Here is an 18,349-nt window from a genome sequence, read left to right as displayed (position 1 = left end):
AAGCTCGTGCAACGTGCATGCAATAACTTCCCGAGGCTGAAAAGAGAGAAATGTCTCCCCCACACCTGTGACTGTCACGCCATCTGTTGGCGCTGGGGTCGCTACAATGCAGGTGACCTCCCTTGTTAAGGTAAATAGAGAGGACGACATCGCGGAGAGTAAACCCAAGGGGATGAAGCGAGCCAAGTCCCCACAGTGGAGGGAATGCGCTGTCTAGTTTACTTTTTGATCTCTGCACTTCTTTGTATGATTGACTGGATAGTACCGAGCGTCACTACCAATTTGTCATGGAGATCGTATCTACAAGGATAGGCTTGCTTTGAAATGCATAATGCCATATGTGCTGATAAAATAGGCAACTGCTGCAATGTGGCTGATCTGCAGTTTAGGGTGCACTCTCCTGGCTTGTGGCATTCGCTCAAGGCAGTTTTACTTTAGCCAGGAGCCCGCATCCAAAATCGCATCAGCGCTCCCTAGTTGCATCACACCACCAGTCTCCTACGTATGGGAGTCGTCTATCTGCTGCCATAATCTCAGGAGAAGATGAAATGTATTCCTGCATTTTAAAAGCTGCTTCTGAGGCACTAAGGGGACACCATGTCTCTCGGTCACACCAAGTATATTCTCTGCCTTCCTCGTGTACAAGTGGCTGCTATTAAACACTGCATCTTATAACTGAGGCTTTCTCTTGTGCTTATTCTGCTTTTCTGAGTGTCATTTTGCAAGCAAATCAAGCGTATTAGCAGGGAACTACGCAGAGCCTCACTAACATCCTTTCAAACTGTCTGTCGGGTGCTCTGAATTTCTATGTGCCAAGTCAGGTTCACGAGAATCCTTCTCTTTGATTTGTGACAAGAACACAATGTGTCTCGATTTGGCAGCACCTCTACTTAGTCTGGAGAGCATTTTGGAGCTTAGGCTTATGACCTTTTGTGGCATTTTTGTTCTGTTCATTGCTTTCACTTTTGGCTGTGTTGGGCTGCATGGCATGAGAGCTTTTTGCAGCCGAGATTAGCTGGCTAAGATTATCAAATGACGCACTGCTAAAGATACCAGAACTGACGTAGCATTTTAGCTGGTAGAAACAGTTGCAAATTTTTTTACTCGCAGTTAACAACACATTGCAAGTTGCACTTCTTTTTTCCTATCCATTGTTACGTTCTGTGCGAGCCGAGTGAGACGCGCGCCGGCGTTCTGGGCCAGCGGAGTGAGACGCGCGCCGGCGTTCTGGACCAGCCAAGTGGGACGCCTGCCGGCGTTCTAGGCGAGCCGAGTGGGACGCGCGCCGGCGTTCTGGGCCAGCGGAGTGAGACGCGCGCCGGCGTTCTGGACCAGCCGAGTGGGACGCGCGCCGGCGTTCGGGGGGGATATAAAGGCCACGGCAGAGCGCTGCGCCGCTCTTTCCTGCCCGTCTGCCGAGATGGAGTAAAGGCGTTCCAGACAACCTTCGGTGTCGCCGCTTGCTCGTCGTTCGTCGATTCGCCCGAAACGTAACACCATATCCTTTCAAATTTTGTGCCTAGAGAAGAAAGACTACAGAAAGTGTTGTCAGATGTGGTTTTTGTGCCTTCTCGCTACTGCTGCATTGCCGTCTACACAAGCGCCAGTGCTTCTGGCACTTGTGTTCATTTTAAAGTGACCTTTGCTCTCTGTTATTTTGCAGGTCATTATTAAGCCAATGCGTACAAGTTTACAAAGGAAGAAACCTTCAATAACACACCTGCGGCCCTTTCATGACTCGATTCCTTCATGTTCATATCCTGGAAAATTCCATGTGCAGTGATCTCAGTGCATTGTGTCTGTTCACAAAGCGGGTTGGAAATGGTTTTGATGTAATTGCTTGAATTACAGGGGTCTTAATAATGAGGAAAATTCAATTCAATTCAATTTTATTCAATTCAATTTTATTCAACATCTTGAGGATGTTGGGTGCGCCGACAAAAAGCCAGAGAGAAGGCTTGACAGAGGTCGACGCACCCTACAATAACTTGACAGCAGGACCAGAATGTGGGCATCACCCTCAAAAGAAAAGTTTTGTTTCGTGAACTTGTTTCATAAAAACTGTAATTCTTTTACCAGAAATGACAACAGGCTTGCTTAAAGCAGAAGGAAAGAGGGAATAACGGGTGGCTGCATAGTGGTCTCTAACAGTTGTTAATAAACCGTCATACGCACGAGATCAGCCGGCTGAATTTCGATGAAAGCGAAATTCTAAAGGCCCGTGAACTGTGCGATGTCAGTGCACGTTAAAGAACCCCAGGTGGTCGAAATTTCCGAAGCCCTTCGCTACGGCGTCCCTCATAGCTTCGGGTCGCTAAACCCTAATAAACCAACCAAACCAATATAAAGTTCAAAACCTGCAAGGATTGCCATCTGCCAAGTGTGATATCGAAACCAAGAGCCAACAGTGTCCAGTTTCGATTTTCGTTTCGTTTGCGCTGGAAGGTCGCAGCTGCCACAACTGACGGCCAGTTTCCAATCAACTATACCTTGTGCATGAATTAAACTTTGCAGAGTCATAAGATATAGTTAATTTAGTTGTATACATAGTCTTCATTATGTTTATTTGTATTTAGATGTGCCCACGCTAACCTGGCAAGTAATGTATGATGGCGCAAGCTGCATCGCGGGCGGCATCAAGAATTGCGTACTTTTCGTGTGTTGCCGTGTGTGCCCGAAGCGCGTAAAACTCGAGAACGAGTAGCCTTCTTTTGGTTGTGCCAGTTCCTGAACCTGTTGCTTTACATATTCGTGTTTGTGGGTTGTCAGTCTGTGAGAAGAAGCAGCTTTGAAGAAGGAAATCTATGTGCGTACAGAGCAAGGATAACTTCGTGCGTCCCGGTCATCGTCACTTTTGCAGCGTGCGCGTCTGAAGACATGGTCCGTCTTTGTGCGCGCGTGCCGAAGTGTCACCGCGCAGTCACGAAAGATTCGGGATTGCTTGTCAACGCCTTATGTAACATCAAAACCGCAGAAGTGTATAACCGCAATACCAGACAAATTTGCTCCAGTGAAACCTGCCGGAGTTATTCCTTTAAACCTGCTATTTCAATACTTGCATCCACGGGCAAGTAAACGCAACAGCTTGCAGGGTTGTAACTCCTATCTAAATTCATTACGTGTGTGTCTTCTGCCGTGACCGTGTCACTCACTAGGTCACCAGTGAGCTTTCCAAGCTTAATTTCTCTTGTAGCGGGCTTTAGCAAAGACAGCATGTTTGTGGCGATCGATGTATGCGTTCTTCTCTGTCCGTAATCACGTGGAAAATGCTGGTTAGTTCTTTCAGTGGTATGTATGGAAAGTGTTCATGGTTCACTGTGGCGACTTGTGCAAGCTGGTGAACCATATTCCAAAGGCAGTAACTGTAGCCAGCAGTTTACACTAAAAACTGGTACAAACAGTACTTAGTTACTGCCTCTCACGAGGCTTTTTTTTTTTTTTGTAATTGGAGGTCGCCCCCTCTGCATGCTGGCATGGCATGCACGTATTAAATCCTTTTTCCAGGTCCCAATAGCCGCCACCCAGGAATTAAAAGTGCTTGCTACCCTATCATTGCACTAAATGGTCTGCTTTAAAGGGACACTGAGGAGAAATTGAAGTTGACTTGCATCGACAGAATACCAGCTCCTGATTACAAAAACGCCATTCATGCTGACAACAAAGCTCCTGTAACATAGAAAAGAGCAAGAACCAAAATACAGGTATCGCCGCCACAGGCCAAACTCGCAAGTACAAGCTTCATGGCGTCATAGGACAAAACAGTGTTGCTAGAACCAATAGTTCTAGCAACACTAGGACACGAGAAGCTACGAATCACTGAGGCGCAGCGAATGCATGCGCAAATCTCCTTGACGTCGCCAGATGGCGCCACGTACCCGATAGCTACTCGCGCTCCTGCAGCGCCGGGACCAATCAGCGCTTGCTCTCAGTGGTATGGGGGCTCCCGGTATTCCGCTAACGGTAACAAGGTACACGGTATGCTAAAGGCGTCTATTTGCGAGAAATTCGTTGACGACTGCGAGAACGGGTTCCATTGTAACGCTGGCAAAACGCCGGTGCAAATGTAAACGAAGCGACGGCTGCAATAGCCGATAGATGCCTTCAACGTGCAGCCGGCGGTAGCTTTCTTTTCGGCTGCTGCTGGGCCGCACTGCTGGCCACCAGAAATCACGGAGTCTGCGTTACGTCATGTGAATGTCATGTTTCACGTCACTTAGTTCTGTGTCGTCATAGCAGAATCCCAAGTTTGAATCAGAGCGGCGCGAAAAACTATTTCAACTTCGAATCCAAATTTCTTAGAAATAAATGCATCTTTCGCTGCTGGCCAAGTGGCAACAAAGCCATGAAATGCCGAACTATCGGATTTTACTATAAAAAAAATATTAATAGAGCTCTCCTCAGTGTCCCTTTAAAATACAGGACTGCCTGCATTATTGATGAATGGTGGTATCATTTGTCATTCTTATTTTTTTTTTTTTTGTGCTGGCCCTTTTTTGTGTGTTCTCGTTTTGCAGCCATTGGAGTAGCATCAGTAGCCAGGGGAAGAACATTCCAGAGGAACTGCTGCCAATTTATGCAGACTCATAGCTTCATGCTCCTGTCCTGTAAAACAATGTATTGAGGGACGTACCTTAGTACGATGCACTAAGAAGTTCCCCATTTCTGTCTGGGCTCTGTCGAGTGTCACATTGCCTAGTTCAATACAGTGGAAAAATTGTTTTATTTGTTTTGTACTGCGCGACATGGTTTATTTGCTATGTATTGCGGGACATGTCTTTGTACCACACACCAATAGATAACTATTGGCATCCCCTTTGTATGAGGCCTGTGGCGAGTGCCACCTCACCTAGTGAGCTAAACTGGTTCATTATATTTTTCTACTGGCCCTTCCTTATTTGTAAGCTTTGAATCCATGTCTGTTTTTTTTTTTCAAGGCTATTTTTTTGTATTCTGCGCTATATACCTTCAATTTCTGTGATGTGCTTGGCAGTTTTTTTATTCTTATGGTTGTTGGAGTCTGATGACTCATTAGCCATTGTGTGTTTCGTAAGATTTCCTTGCAAGTTATCCGCTAGCTCTTCCAGGTTCTCAAAATGTCCTGCCTTCCTTATTTGTCATCATGCCCGTTCTAATTCTAACCATCATTTTATTTATTTCATATCTGCTTTTTTCAGTTATTTGGCAAAATATTTGTGCTTGGATGTCTCAGATGAAAAGATTGTATAAAAGTAAGATAGTAGTTGTCTTTGCAGTTCAGTTGGATATTTAGCTTGAAATTGCAACTGAAGCAATCTTTTTCTTGTTGAACAAATCTTATAGTTTTTTGTGCACGTTTCTTACTTCCCAGATTGAAAATACTCTATCAGTCACCACAGTGGCGCAGTGGTTATGGCGCTCAGCTGCTGACCCAAAAAACACGGGTGAAATCCCAGCCGCGGCTGTCGCATTTCTATGGTGGCGAAATTCTAGAGGCCTGTGTATTGTGCTGTGTCATTGCACGTTAAAGAACTCCAGGTGATCAAAATTATCCAGAGCCCTCCTCTGCGGTGTCCCTTGTAGCCTGAGTTGTTTTAGGGACGTTAAACCCTTTAAAACTAAACCAAAGTACTCTTTTGAATTTGGTTTGGCTGGTTGGTGGTCGTCAGTCCGTATTGCCATATTGTTATGTTTAATCATCATACTTTCAAAGTAACAATGGAGAACATCTCTTCCTGACCTACATACTGTGTTGTCATATGTCACAATGGCAGCTATAGGCCAAATGATCGAAATGTTTTTTGTCGGAAAGCACAGGGTCGCATTGCAGTGGCATGTTTTGAAAACATTAATGTTGGAAGCCCCAGTTATCCCCTAAAATCCCTGCGGCCGCATACGTTGTCACAAAACATGGTAAGCTTCTCCTCACTCATCATAAAGGAAATTCTGAGATAGCATTTAATATTTCTACAAAGCCGGCAGCGACAATGTATCAGAATTCAAAGTTTATTTTACAGCTTCATATCTCCTCTATGTTTGGTAATCTGCTCATACTTTTCTGTCGCATATATATATATATGTGTGTGTAACCTTCCATGACCAGTAACCTCCCAGGAGCAAGCATTTACTTAAACGCCTCGTGCCACGGCGGCCAGTTTGCTCACAATCTGGTGGGCAGGTTGTGATAACATCGCAAGGTCACGTGACTCGGCTGGCTCACCTGCCACCTACGTTGCTTCTTTGGGGATTACTCATGGATTTTTCACTCACAGCCAACGACACCAACAACAGTGCTAGTTTTTCTGCGACACTGGCTCCTTAACGGGATCGCATTAACAAATCGTAGTTCAAGCAACCACGGCATGTGGTGGCGGACTGACCACATTAATCAGATTGCTAGCGGTAAGGGTATTCTTTTACTTTGCGTTCAACAGTTTCGTCAGTGCACACAGCTACGCTATGTTGCAGTCCTCCAGAATGTAGTCCTCCGAGGAAACATCCGGCCAGCAATGCATCAGTGACGTGTTGCCACAAATCTCCATGTGTCTCATCACTAGGGCCCGGAAATTTAGGCACTAAAGAACCCCGAAATAGGCAGGCATCTAGGCTCTAAAAAATATTGAAATAGGTGCTGTAAAGCAAAAATAGGCGCTTTGATTAATACTCTTTATTCATAAGTACAAGATTGGTAAGTCAAGCACGGAGCGTACGCAGTCCTAAACTGAAGCAATAAAGCGCATTCTCAGGTTTTGGAACTTGAAGCTCCTTCGATTTTCGCTAAGCATAGCCTTCTACTTTGAAAGGCTTCTTTTGACATCACGTGAACTTAGTGGCGCGAACCTAAAACATAACAGTTGTAAAGGCTTAGGCCTTCAGGTGATGTGGCCGTATCGTCTCCGCGCAGAAAGTCTCTGATTTGGGAAATTGTTTCTAGGCATCTATTCTTTTCTACCAATTGTTGCATCTTCGTAGAAGCAGTAGCGCCCTTTCCTTCCAGTCCCCGAAGTGCTGCTGGTACTTCTGCCACTGCCTTCAACGATTCATTGAGAGTACAGCCTTTTTCAACTTTGTCATCCTTTCCGTCATTTTTGAGAAGTTTGCATCAATGTATGTCAGGTCTCTTTCCAAACTCGCCTCTTGCTACACTTCGAGATAAACACTTCGTTACACTACGTTCAAGTTACAATTCGAGAAAAATGTTCGGCGAGACCCGCGCCTTTTGTGCGTGCATCGGCGCGCGCCTTTCAACATACATAGATGTCTCAAAATCGAAAAACAGCTCCGAGGACCGAAGTACCGAATTTAGGCATTTATAGGCAAAAAGTGCGGTTAAACAGGTAATATTTTCTAAAAAAGGACAAAAAGGCAGGCAAGTGCAAAAATCCCCCGTTTAGGCATTTATAGACAAGTTTAGGCAAATGCCTATATTTCCGGGCCCTACTCATCGCATGTGTTTCCAAGAGCTTCATCTGTAGTCCGTATGCCCATGCAGCGACTAAAGTAGCGCAGCACATGTGGCACAGAATGTATCAGCTGCACTGTCCGCTCTCTGACACTGCCTGCGTGTGGTAGCAGCAGAAAAAATGGGGCGGCGAACTGGGAATGCGAAGCGTATCACGTGACCAACATGAACAGCAAGGCGTTCAAACTTCTCAAATCACTGCTCTTTTTTTATTATTTTGTTTCATGATTTTTGCCATTAGGCATAATGAAAAAGGAGGAGAAAGTTAGAAGAAAGAGTGTAAACAAGCCTCACTTAAGAAGTGGCAAAAGTTCTCGATAAAGTGATTATCGTGTGTCCACTTGCGATAGTCGCCTGCAACGTCCCATCGCAGGCCTACCTTCCTGATGAAGCGTCGCCTCACGGAGGCTGTAGCCGTGGGGAGACGGTTCGCTTTCAACAATTTTCCTTTCTCGCGCTTCTTTTTCGACTTTGGATGCTGCCCATTCGGCGAGCGCACAGGCCCTTGTAGGCCGTCCACTTACAGTTTCAAAGCTGCCTATTTATTTCTTTGTAAGGTCGTCATGCTCTTTCCGGGGCGGTCTAGCGAGGGCTGAAACGCTCTTCGATATCCGCGCTTAATGGAAGCGCGACCTCATCACATTCAGGGGATTAATGGCACCTCCTTGTTTGCTATAACCGAGTGATGGGGCCGCCAAAGGTGTTTCTTGTATCTGAAACATATTGCCATTGCCCAAGGCATACTTTGACTATGGCACTGCATTTGTTCATACCAAGCTAGTGTTTGTTGTATCAGTGGCAATTATAAGTGAGCTCTACTGTATTGCACGTGCATCAATCCAGAAACACAAGCAGGTGCTTTTAAAACAGGCAGGTTGTTGCTGCATAATATGTGCTCTATATACAAAGCATATAAACAATCCTTTGTGGTTTTGGAGATTCTTGCTTAGTTTACTGTGCTCTGTTTCGATCATCAGACATGAAGACCAGTATTACGAGGACAAGGTAAAACGTGCCTGAGGAACAACCTTCGAAAGCAATGTACTGCTGCGAGCACGAGCAGAACCTTACTTTCACTTATTTAAATCTGCAAAGTTGAGTTCACAAGAATCCATCTGGCTCTGCAAAGAGAACTAGCCCGACCAGCTGGGCCGAAATGACAAGCATTGTAAAAGATACCAGAACTGTGATTGCATTTTAGCTGGTGGAAAACATCAGTTTCAAATTTTTTTACTCCCAGTTAACAGCACATTGCAAGTTGCTCTTCTTTTTTCCTATCCATATCCTTTCACATTTTGTGTCTAGACAAGAAGAGAGGCTACAGAAAGTGTTGTTAAATGTGCTTTTTGTGCATTTCCGTCTACACAAAAGCACACATGTTCCGATGCCTGTGGCATTTGTGTTGATTTCAAAGTGACACTCCTTTGCTCTCTGCTATATTGCAGGCCATTACCGAAAAGCCAATGCGTACAAGGTTCGAGAGGAAGAAACCTTCAATACCACGCCTGCCAGCCTTTCATGTCTCCATTGCTTCATGCTCATAACCTGGAAAATTCCATGTGTAGTGACCTCAGTGCATTGTGTCTGTTCACAAAGTGGATTGGACATGGTTTTGATGTAGTTGCTTCAATTAGAGGGATCTTAATAATGAGGAAAGTGGGCATTACCGTGAAAACAAAGATTTTGCTAGGTGAGCTTGTTTCATAAGCAATATAGTGCTTTCCCCTGAAATGACAACAGGCTCGCTTAAAGGAGAAGCAAGGAGGGAATAACGGGTGGCTGCTTAGTTGTCTCTAACAGTTGTTGCTTTGTCGAGCAGGCACTCGGTTCTTTTTGTTCGTTTTGATTCGATAGTGGTTGAGTAGAAACCATTGGTGCGCAATGGTTGACCAGTTTAAATTAAGCTCTCAGTGAGATTCCCATTTCTGTCGTGGTATTAACTGAATGCCTGTCTTCGTACAGCAGTCGAACGGAGCCTATGACCTATGTTCTCTTGCGGTGTGCACTCAGTAGTAGATGTATTAGAATCACGGTATTTGGTCACTCAGAACCAAGCACGAAGAGCCTGCATGCCTGTCATGCAAGGGTCATTGGTCTTGCAGCTATCTTAGACAAGCCAGGCACTCCACAAAGAAAGGGTTGCACAGTGGAGGCGAGGATACTGAATGGTCGTCCTGCATTCCACGACACGGTGAATGAAACTGGCGTATGTTTCAGGGCAGTTATAACTTTCAGGTGATTTCGCATATTTTTGGAAGATGGCCTGTGCAGGTGTCCGTAGGGTGTTGCATGTCAATTTCTCAATTAAATTTGTGATGTGGAGATTAGAAAAAAATTAAGGAGCTGGTGCTTATCTTAAATAAAAGAGAGGCATTGGTTCCAAACCATTATGCTCGGTTAAAAATACAAACGGCAGAAAATGACGCCTTGATTTTTGGTGCTAAGTAGGATGAATCTGACTCCATTCTATTGTTCAGAGATCAAAGGAGGATCTCTGGAACTGAAGAGACGGTCATTGCGAAAGACGCTGTGCGAGATCACACGAAAGAACAAAATGTACTTATGCTGGACATTGTGTGGTTGCTCTGATAAGTGTGCAAATTGATTATTTTATTTATGCGATATTCTTTTGTTTTTCTCTTAAAGGAGAAACATCATGTGTGAATATTGCATGCATTGAAATAATTTGCCTTTTGATGCGTGTGTGACTGACACATCAATCTTTATATTGATTCTTGTGCTGTATAGCCACACATATATTCAAATGCTTACTGTAGTCATTCAGTGTGACTCCACCTAATTCCACTCTTCCTCTGTCTGCTCGGTGGGGCTTTATGAACATTGGGGCTCTGTAAAACCCCTGCTGTCAGTATTGTGTGACGAATTCTACACGGTATCGTATTTGCCGCCGTTCACTGGTCTATGGGCATTTTTAAGGCTTTGCCGAAGAGTACGCTATGATTCCTTGTGGTTGGTCGCACGTGACTGACCTCACTTTGTCATGTGCGAAGCATTCCTGACTCTGTCCAAGCTATGTTTGTTGCTGTGTGCACTTAGCCTCCATTCTGACGTCTTCTGTTCTGTTTTGAGGCTCTTTTAAGAGCAGGCAACATTTGGCTGTATGAGGTGACAATGTTCTTTTTAGTTTTCGAATGCTTAATGCTTTTGCGCACATTTGTAATTCATCAAGTGTGGTCTTCAATTCATTATGATTGTATGTACCTTGAATTATCTTTGAGGAGGAAATTCTTTTACTATGATGTGAAGCCGTTTGAAAAAATTTGCCTGCCCAGTGTTTCTGTATAGCTCTGTGCTCTGTTGACCCTGTTTACCTTGTGCTGTGCTGACCTATTGATGCAGTGCTCTTTACCCTGTTGCCCAAGTCAATGCAAGCTTTACCAGACTTACTCGTCTAAGAACCGCACTGTTTCTTTTTTTTTCTGGCTTTGCCGGAGTGAGTTCCTGACACGTGGCAGGTCTTCATGCCTCACAAAATGCCTGTAAAACTAATTTACTGTTGCTGTGATTCTGCGATTCTAATAAGTGATGACAAGTTGTACTTTTATTCTTTATTTCTTGCTGTGTTCACTCTCCCCGCATCAGTGGCATAGTCATTGGAGCGTGCACCACACATATAGGATGTGCATGGTTGGAACCTCAGTACTAGCGCTGGGTACCCACCAGTGATGCAATAAGCAAGTTTTCCCCTGGCTTGTGCTGGATGCAGTGCTTGGAAATGGGTCTTTAACCCCAACCTGTGTCGAACAAAGTGCCTTGAGCCATGGCCCTCTTTAGCCAAAGCTGCCCTTTCACCATCTCACTTATTGTTGTCATCAGCTTTCACTCTCATTACAATTTTTCATCCCATATTTTAGTTGTGGGCCTTGCACGAGTAAATATGTTATGCTCTAACTGCACTTGACACACAGTAGTGTGCTGTTTCAGGGGAAACATCATGTTGGACATTTTGGCCACACTTGTGGGTGGCTGTAATCTTGGCTGCAAGAAAGCCTCCTGATACTTTTTTACCAGTTGTCATGCTCTGAAAATTTTTTTCCTGTGTGCTGTACAAAGGGTGTAAGAGGTCTTAAAGAAAGGGGGAGGAATCCTGTCCCAATGTGTTTTGTCTCTACGCATAGCTCACACTCATTTGTTTTTAAGCCTGCGTAGGCAGAATTGTACAGTCGTTCCCATGAAGCCAGTAACTGTACAAGCGAACAGGTCTATGAAGTGGCTGTTGGTTTGCTTGCAACAGCTTTGTGATTTTTTAGGTAACTGTGATTCTTTCATGAGCATAATTATAGTTCTCGTCTGCATGCAGAATTGATAGTTTGGAATGTTTGCTTTGGAAGTTGATTGTTTTTAAGCTTGTCCTACTGAATTTACCCGACCTAGCACAACGCTTGTATGAGATGGTATTCCATTTTCACCGTCTCATCCACATAACACCATGTGAGTTGTTGCACATGTAATCCTGTGTCTTATGGATGGAACCTGTCTTTCACATGCAGGCTTGACCACCAGAGGCCACAAATACGGTGTATTTTCTGGACAAAACTCATCAGGTTAGAATCTTCACTTTTTCTCCATTAATGCGTTCCTGAAGGTTGTCTTTCAAAGAACAGTATGAACATTACAGGATCTTCAGTACATAGAGCTCTGGTGAATTATGATGATATTTGCCTTTGATATTCTGGAAAGTTGTTTTCCATAATATGTGAATTGTTGACCAAACTGTCACCCCTGTGGGTTCTGCGGATTGATGTTAGGACTTGCACAGGGGTCCAAGGCCTCATCAGGTTTTTAGCCTTTTGCTTCTTCTTAAATCCTGTTTAAGGGGAAAATAAAGAAAACAAAAGTGGCAGTGTGCTAAACATATCTAATTGCCATTTGTTAGGTGTTAGGCCCACTTGGGTGGGCTTAGGACAGCGTCTATCATGATGGCAGTAATGCAAGTGCTTTGAATGGATTTCACAGGCTACCCTATTTTTTCGGCAAGGATGACATTTTTTGCAGCTGAAATTTTTTCAGCTGCGTGGAGAATTCATTCTGGGGATATCTTTCTGCAGGCCTGAAATTCTCCTTAAAGCTGACCTGTTGAATAAAACTTTTCATAAACATGAATATGTCCTTCACATTGATCTTTATTTCTATAGCTCCAGGTGAACTGTGCAGTGTTGGTTCCTGCATTTGATTGAAAGTATTCTGCCTTTATAACGCAGGTTCAGTTGTCACACAGAGCGACCATGGTGTACCTCCTGTGCAAGATTCAACCAGTCAAAACCACGTAGTGAGCCACTGCATGAAGTCTGCTCCTTCTTGCAGTGGTAACCACAGGGGTAAACCTGCAGTAAAGAAGCTGCACAAATGCACCCACTGCAACAAGGGATTCAAAATAAGATCTCTGCTAGTCGCACACCTCCGAGTCCATACCGGCGAGCGTCCATACCATTGTAACGATTGTGGAAAGAGCTTTGGACAAAAGTTCTACCTAAACGTACACCAGCGCATACACACGGGTGAGCATCCTTACCATTGTGACCATTGTGGTAGCAGCTTTGCACGAAAGAACCATCTAAATGCTCACCATCGCACCCACACAGGCGAGCGTCCTTACCGTTGTGACAACTGTGGTAGGAGCTTTGCACAGCAGAACACCTTAGTGAGACACCGGCGCACTCACACTAGTGAACGTCCTTACCATTGCGACCACTGTGGTAGCAGCTTTACATTGAAGAGCAGCCTGGTGGAACACATCCGTACCCACACAGGTGAAAGGCCGTATCAGTGCCAGCTGTGCCCCATGACTTTTGCGGTACATTCGAGTCTTGCGAGGCATGTTAGATCGCATAAGGGTGAAAAGCCCTACCAATGTGACTTGTGCCCAAAGAGATTCCCTCAGATGCAAAAGTTGAAACTTCATAAAAACGCGATTCACAAAGAATAGCAGTGATTTCTGATGCCCTTAGTCAACAAGTTTTCCTAGATACCTGTTCCTAGATGCACATTAACGACATTTTAGCTGAATGCCCTATGAAGGGTGTTGGTAGCTAACCGGCATCAATAATTACATTTGTAAGTTTTGTTCATTTTCTCAGAGTTTTCAGAAAACATCATTTGTTGCTCCGTTAGACTACACAGTCTTTCTCCCTTAAGTCTCCTGAACATGAAGACTGAGCCTGCTATGTTCATAAACTTTCATGAATGGAAATAAAATCACAGTCATAAAGGGATGGCATCACTTCTCGTTGCAGAGCAACTTTCAAATACTTTGCACCCAATATTAGCTAAGAGAGATTTAACATTCCAGAGGTGAAATAGCATAGACGTATACCGGCTTACCGCAAATTGACTACGCATGTGCAGTGAAATGGGTGCAGCCAGGCGGGGTCACTGCGCATTCGGAGCCAGCGTTCAGTTAACCAGTCTACGTCTACGCTAAATCTCTCTATTGCTGGTGACATTTGTCAGCCTGCCTCAGTGAAGTGGTTCGGGGAGTAAAACATGCACAACTATTTTTTTTATTCATGCAGTCTGATTGGGCGTATTTGTGTGACGTTCATTATAAATTCACTCATTAATATCACTGAACTTATTTCTGTTTGTATGACAACACAGGAAAACCTGCTCTTGTGTTAATCTTTGCGTGTTCATTCCATCAGTGCTAGTGGCAGGAAAGAGTGGGGAAATTCAGGTGTCTGACGTCATATTGTTGTGTCTTGTGTTAGTCCGCAGGTTTTATAACAGTTCCCTGTTCTTCAGTCTGAAAGCCAACAAAGAGAGTTCACAAACATTGACATCAACATTTCTCAGAGCGCTCTCTCAGCTGGATGTAAATGGCGTAATATTTGTGGAGCATTATGTCCGCGCGATTTTTTTTCTGTTTTCATTGTCAGAATATCTGCTGTGTGTGACCATTTCATATTGTGAAAGAAACCAACAGCCACAGAAACCAAGGGGCACAGGGGATTTTTAATTAATTTATTTATTTTGTGGTGTTGATCAATTTAGAATATTACTGAATATGTTATCGCTTAAAGCTAATTGATTAGAAAAGCAGAAGAAAAAACAACCACATGCCGCCGGTGGGATACGAACCCACGACCTCCGAATTACGCGTCCTGTGCTCTACCTCTGAGCTACGGCGACGGCTGTCAATTCTTCTGCTTTCGGGGGTATTTATGTTTACAAGTAACCTAACCTTGAGAGTGTTCATCAGCGCCACCCACGTTCATAAGCGGCGGACGTAGAACGTCCTGAGTTACCGCAGGTGTGACATAGAACGTCATCGAACGGAGAGGATGGAAGCTGCGTGAGAACCCTCTTATGCTTCCTATGGCGTCAAGACTGCCAGAATGACATTCTACGTCACACCTGCGGTAATTCAGGACGTTCTACGTCCGCCGCTTATGAACGTGGGTGGCGCTGATGAACACTCTCAAGGTTAGGTTACTTGTAAATATAAATACCCCCGAAAGCAGAAGAATTGACAGCCATCGCCGTAGCTCAGAGGTAGAGCACCGGACGCGTAATTCGGAGGTCGTGGGTTCGTATCCCACCGGCGGCATGTGGTTGTTTTTTCTTCTGCTTTTCTAATCAATTAGCTTTAAGCGATAACATATTCAGTAATATTCTAAATTGATCAACACCACAAAATAAATAAATTAATTAAAAATCCCCTGTGCCCCTTGGTTTCTGTGGCTGTTGGTTTCTTTCATATTTATAACGAGCCCCTCATTCCCTTCCCTTGTTTGCTTAATTTCATATTGTGCTAGCTTCTTTGTTGTGTTGGTGTTACGTGAAAAAGCCTTATTTTTTTGCAAAAGGTGTTCATGATAAGCTGCAAGTGTCCTGGCTGTTGAAACAAAAAATACTGTGGTTAGCGCCTGCGAGAAACAGTGTAATCTTGTAATATATTGTTACGCTCGTAATTTTGGTCTTTTTTGTTAAATTGCTTAGTGCACATAAGTATTTTATTCCAGTTTCAATTACACATTGTTGAATACATTCTGGCTGTTTGTAAGGTGTTCATGATAACTAGTTGCAAGGGTCATAGCTGCTTAAACAAAAAGTACTTTGATCGGTGCCTATGAAAAGCATTGTTATTTTGTAGTGTACGGTAAAGTTCGTAATTTGGGTTTGTTGTGTAAAATTGCACATGAGTATTTTATTACAGTTGCCATTACAAAATGTTGAATACCTTCTTTCTGTTTGTAAAAACTTACTTGACATATTGTGCATTAAATTGAAAAGTGCAGTTCTTTTGTTAGCCTGCTTCTTGAAATAGCTCATGTTTTCTTGTTTTTTAGTCTTATGCTTCGAGCATCCGCAGACATCATTGTGCCTTGCATGCGGGAACAAATTTTTATTGTCCCTTGTTTCAGCACCTGGTTCTGGTCCCCACAGCAAGGCTATCCAATCTAATGGCATTGCATTTATTGTGGCACAATAACTGGTGGTAGTTTTTTTCAGTTGCTTTGGAGAAAACTTTAAACCTCTCTTTTTCTCGGGCACTGTGCATTTACATGCCGTTACATACATCCATTCTGATAAGAAACATTGAACAACCTTTTCAGAGAATTCAAATTAAATAGCCTCTGCTTTTCTTTGTTGCACATTGTGAAGTCCTTTCCATGTCTTGCACTCGCATTCTTTGAAGCTCAAGCACAGTTAACCCATATACGCCTTGCGTCGTATGTGTAGATCACCGCTTTTTTTGTGCAGAAACTCAAAGTTTATTCTGCGAAAGCTTGCGGCTGCTGACATAGGTTCAAGAGGGTCTAAACTTTTTCTATTCAAGGATCGCATTGCATTCGTTGTGCATTGTATGCATTCTGAAAGATCGCACTGTCTTCTCTGGAGGCCAGTTTTGAAGTTCGGCCCCATTGACTACATTGTAATTCTGCAAGAAAAGCATATAATATTTTTGCATTCTCATTAGGGAACCACCACGTGTGATGAGAAATGCAATTATAGTTCATGTAAAATGTTTGGAGAGTTAGCACACTTAACAAGTGGTGGTGACTTGGTGGTTATGGTGCTCCTCTGCTGACCCGGGAGATGCGGGTTCGATCCTGGCCGTGGCAGTCGAATTACGATGGAGCTGAAATTCTAGAGGACCGTGTACTGTGCAATGTCAGTGCGCATTAAAGAACCCCAGTTGGTTGAAATTTCCTGAGCCCTACACTGCGTCATCTCTCATAGCCTGAGTCGCTTTGGGACTTTAAACCCCATAAACCAAACTGAACCAAACACTTAATAAGTAGTGGATTTGCCTTGTATCCTACACTGTAGGACAGCTTGAAATTTGGACTTGAGAAAAATATTGCCGCCAATAAAAAAACTTATGAATTGTGAAGTGCAATAAACATTTTGCATCGAAAATTATTTCAATTTTGTTCATATTTCTGAAATTTCGGTACATACGGGTTAAGCTGTGTATTCGGAGAATGTGTACAGTCTGTCAAACGCATACAGCCCAAGGGGTCAGCTTCTGAGCCCTGCAGTGCAGCTCCTCTTGCATACTCAGGGACTCTAAATCTTACGAAGGCAGGTGGAATATATGTCCGTAACCCTCCCAAGCTTAGGACTGTCAGATATGCTAAAGAGCCCCGCTACACGGCTTGGAAGCAAACCCCTTGGGCTTTATACTTTTGACAAACGCTGTACCTTGTGTACTCAAAGAATAATTACAAAAGGATGTAACAGTTGCAAACCCAACTTTGTTCACACAGTGCCCACTGTGTGACTGCAAGAAAAAGCAATTCACATGTTTTTTTAGTTCTGGGTCATGATTTCTAGATTAAAAAAATAGGGCTAGTAAGCCGGGGCACTAAGGTCATACTTCTCACGGGGATTCCAGCAGCTGTTTTAAAATTGAATGGACAAAAGAAGAATCACTTCAAGCTCTGCGCAATGCTGGACTGAGTATTTTCAGTGTACACTCCACAACCTTGAAATGTTTCGTGATCAGAGTTGGTGTTGAGGGAGTGCTCGCACACATACAAGCACATTTCTTGTACTACAGAGCCAAAGGAGAGGGAACTCACTACCGTCCTCGGACCACCATGGTAGTTGCGTGCTGCGGTATACTGCGGTGTAACAGTGCACAATTCTTGCAGTCTAGGGCCATCAACTTGTGCCCGACACCAGTTACGGGGCAGGTTTTATTTATCATTGGTGTGAAGTCAACAAGTAGATGAGACATGAGTACGGGCACAGTTTTGGAGTGGATGTGCATTCTGGTATGTTGAAGACACAGCAGCGTGACAACGTGTGTTGGTGCATCACCATTGCTCGATTGCATCTGCAGAAGCTGGCATTTCTCTGTATAGTGGACTTCCTTTGCAGTTTAGAGCTGTATTGTTGCAGTGAATCATGCAACTGCTGGGAGGGACAGAAAGGCTTTCTGCTGATCGATCATGACAACGCTAACAGACACCGAAAAGATAGCTTTTTTTTCTTTTACGGGTGTAGAAAAACTACATCTGAGCAATTACAATCAATAAATAAATCGATCACTCAAATAAATCTTTAGTAATAAATGCCAGTCCAGACATTCTTACACATGTTATTCCGCAGGCAGTCGCAAAGCAAGAGATATGGCGGGACCTCTGAAGATTGTGCCTAACAGTTAGGAAAACAGCATGAAAGCATCTTCTTTCCATCATTTATCCTTAGGGCCGGTTGCATTTGGACTCTGCACGACTAGGACTTTTTGTGCTGTCGTGTTGGTGGGCTTTTCCAGATATTGCTTGAAATGGGCACGAGATGGCCGATGATCCCTTCTGAACAATCACAACGCAAAAGCCCACAGGTTTATGTTTTATCCGTAACTTGACATATGCTTAAAGGACTATAGTCCTAACTTTTGGGTGCATATTTTCTCCTTTGTAATGATGCATAAGGCAT

General features: G+C 43.8%; 1 protein-coding gene across 3 annotated transcripts in view; it reads left to right on the top strand.

The window, feature by feature from the left end:
- The first annotated feature begins 300 nt into the window (after positions 1-300).
- Positions 301-18,349, top strand: part of LOC149329287 (uncharacterized) — an 83,341-nt gene continuing 65,292 nt past the window's right edge. The window contains exons 1-3 of one of the 3 annotated variants that reach the window (XM_089561886.1): positions 301-1,490; positions 11,950-12,003; positions 12,661-12,957. In XM_089561886.1, coding sequence (XP_089418012.1) covers positions 12,741-12,957 — 217 coding nt within the window. In that variant the 5' untranslated portion in view covers positions 301-1,490; positions 11,950-12,003; positions 12,661-12,740. Of the gene's footprint in view, positions 1,491-1,663; positions 12,004-12,660; positions 12,958-18,349 lie in introns of all 3 variants that reach the window. The other 2 variants (XM_089561884.1, XM_089561883.1) reach the window with 2 other exon arrangements.

The sequence above is a fragment of the Amblyomma mixtum genome, chromosome 9, assembly GCF_055824585.1.
Source record: "Amblyomma mixtum isolate Tamu chromosome 9, ASM5582458v1, whole genome shotgun sequence".
In the NCBI taxonomy this organism is placed as follows: Eukaryota; Metazoa; Arthropoda; class Arachnida; order Ixodida; family Ixodidae; genus Amblyomma; species Amblyomma mixtum.
This window is presented reverse-complemented; position numbering and strand designations above follow the sequence as displayed.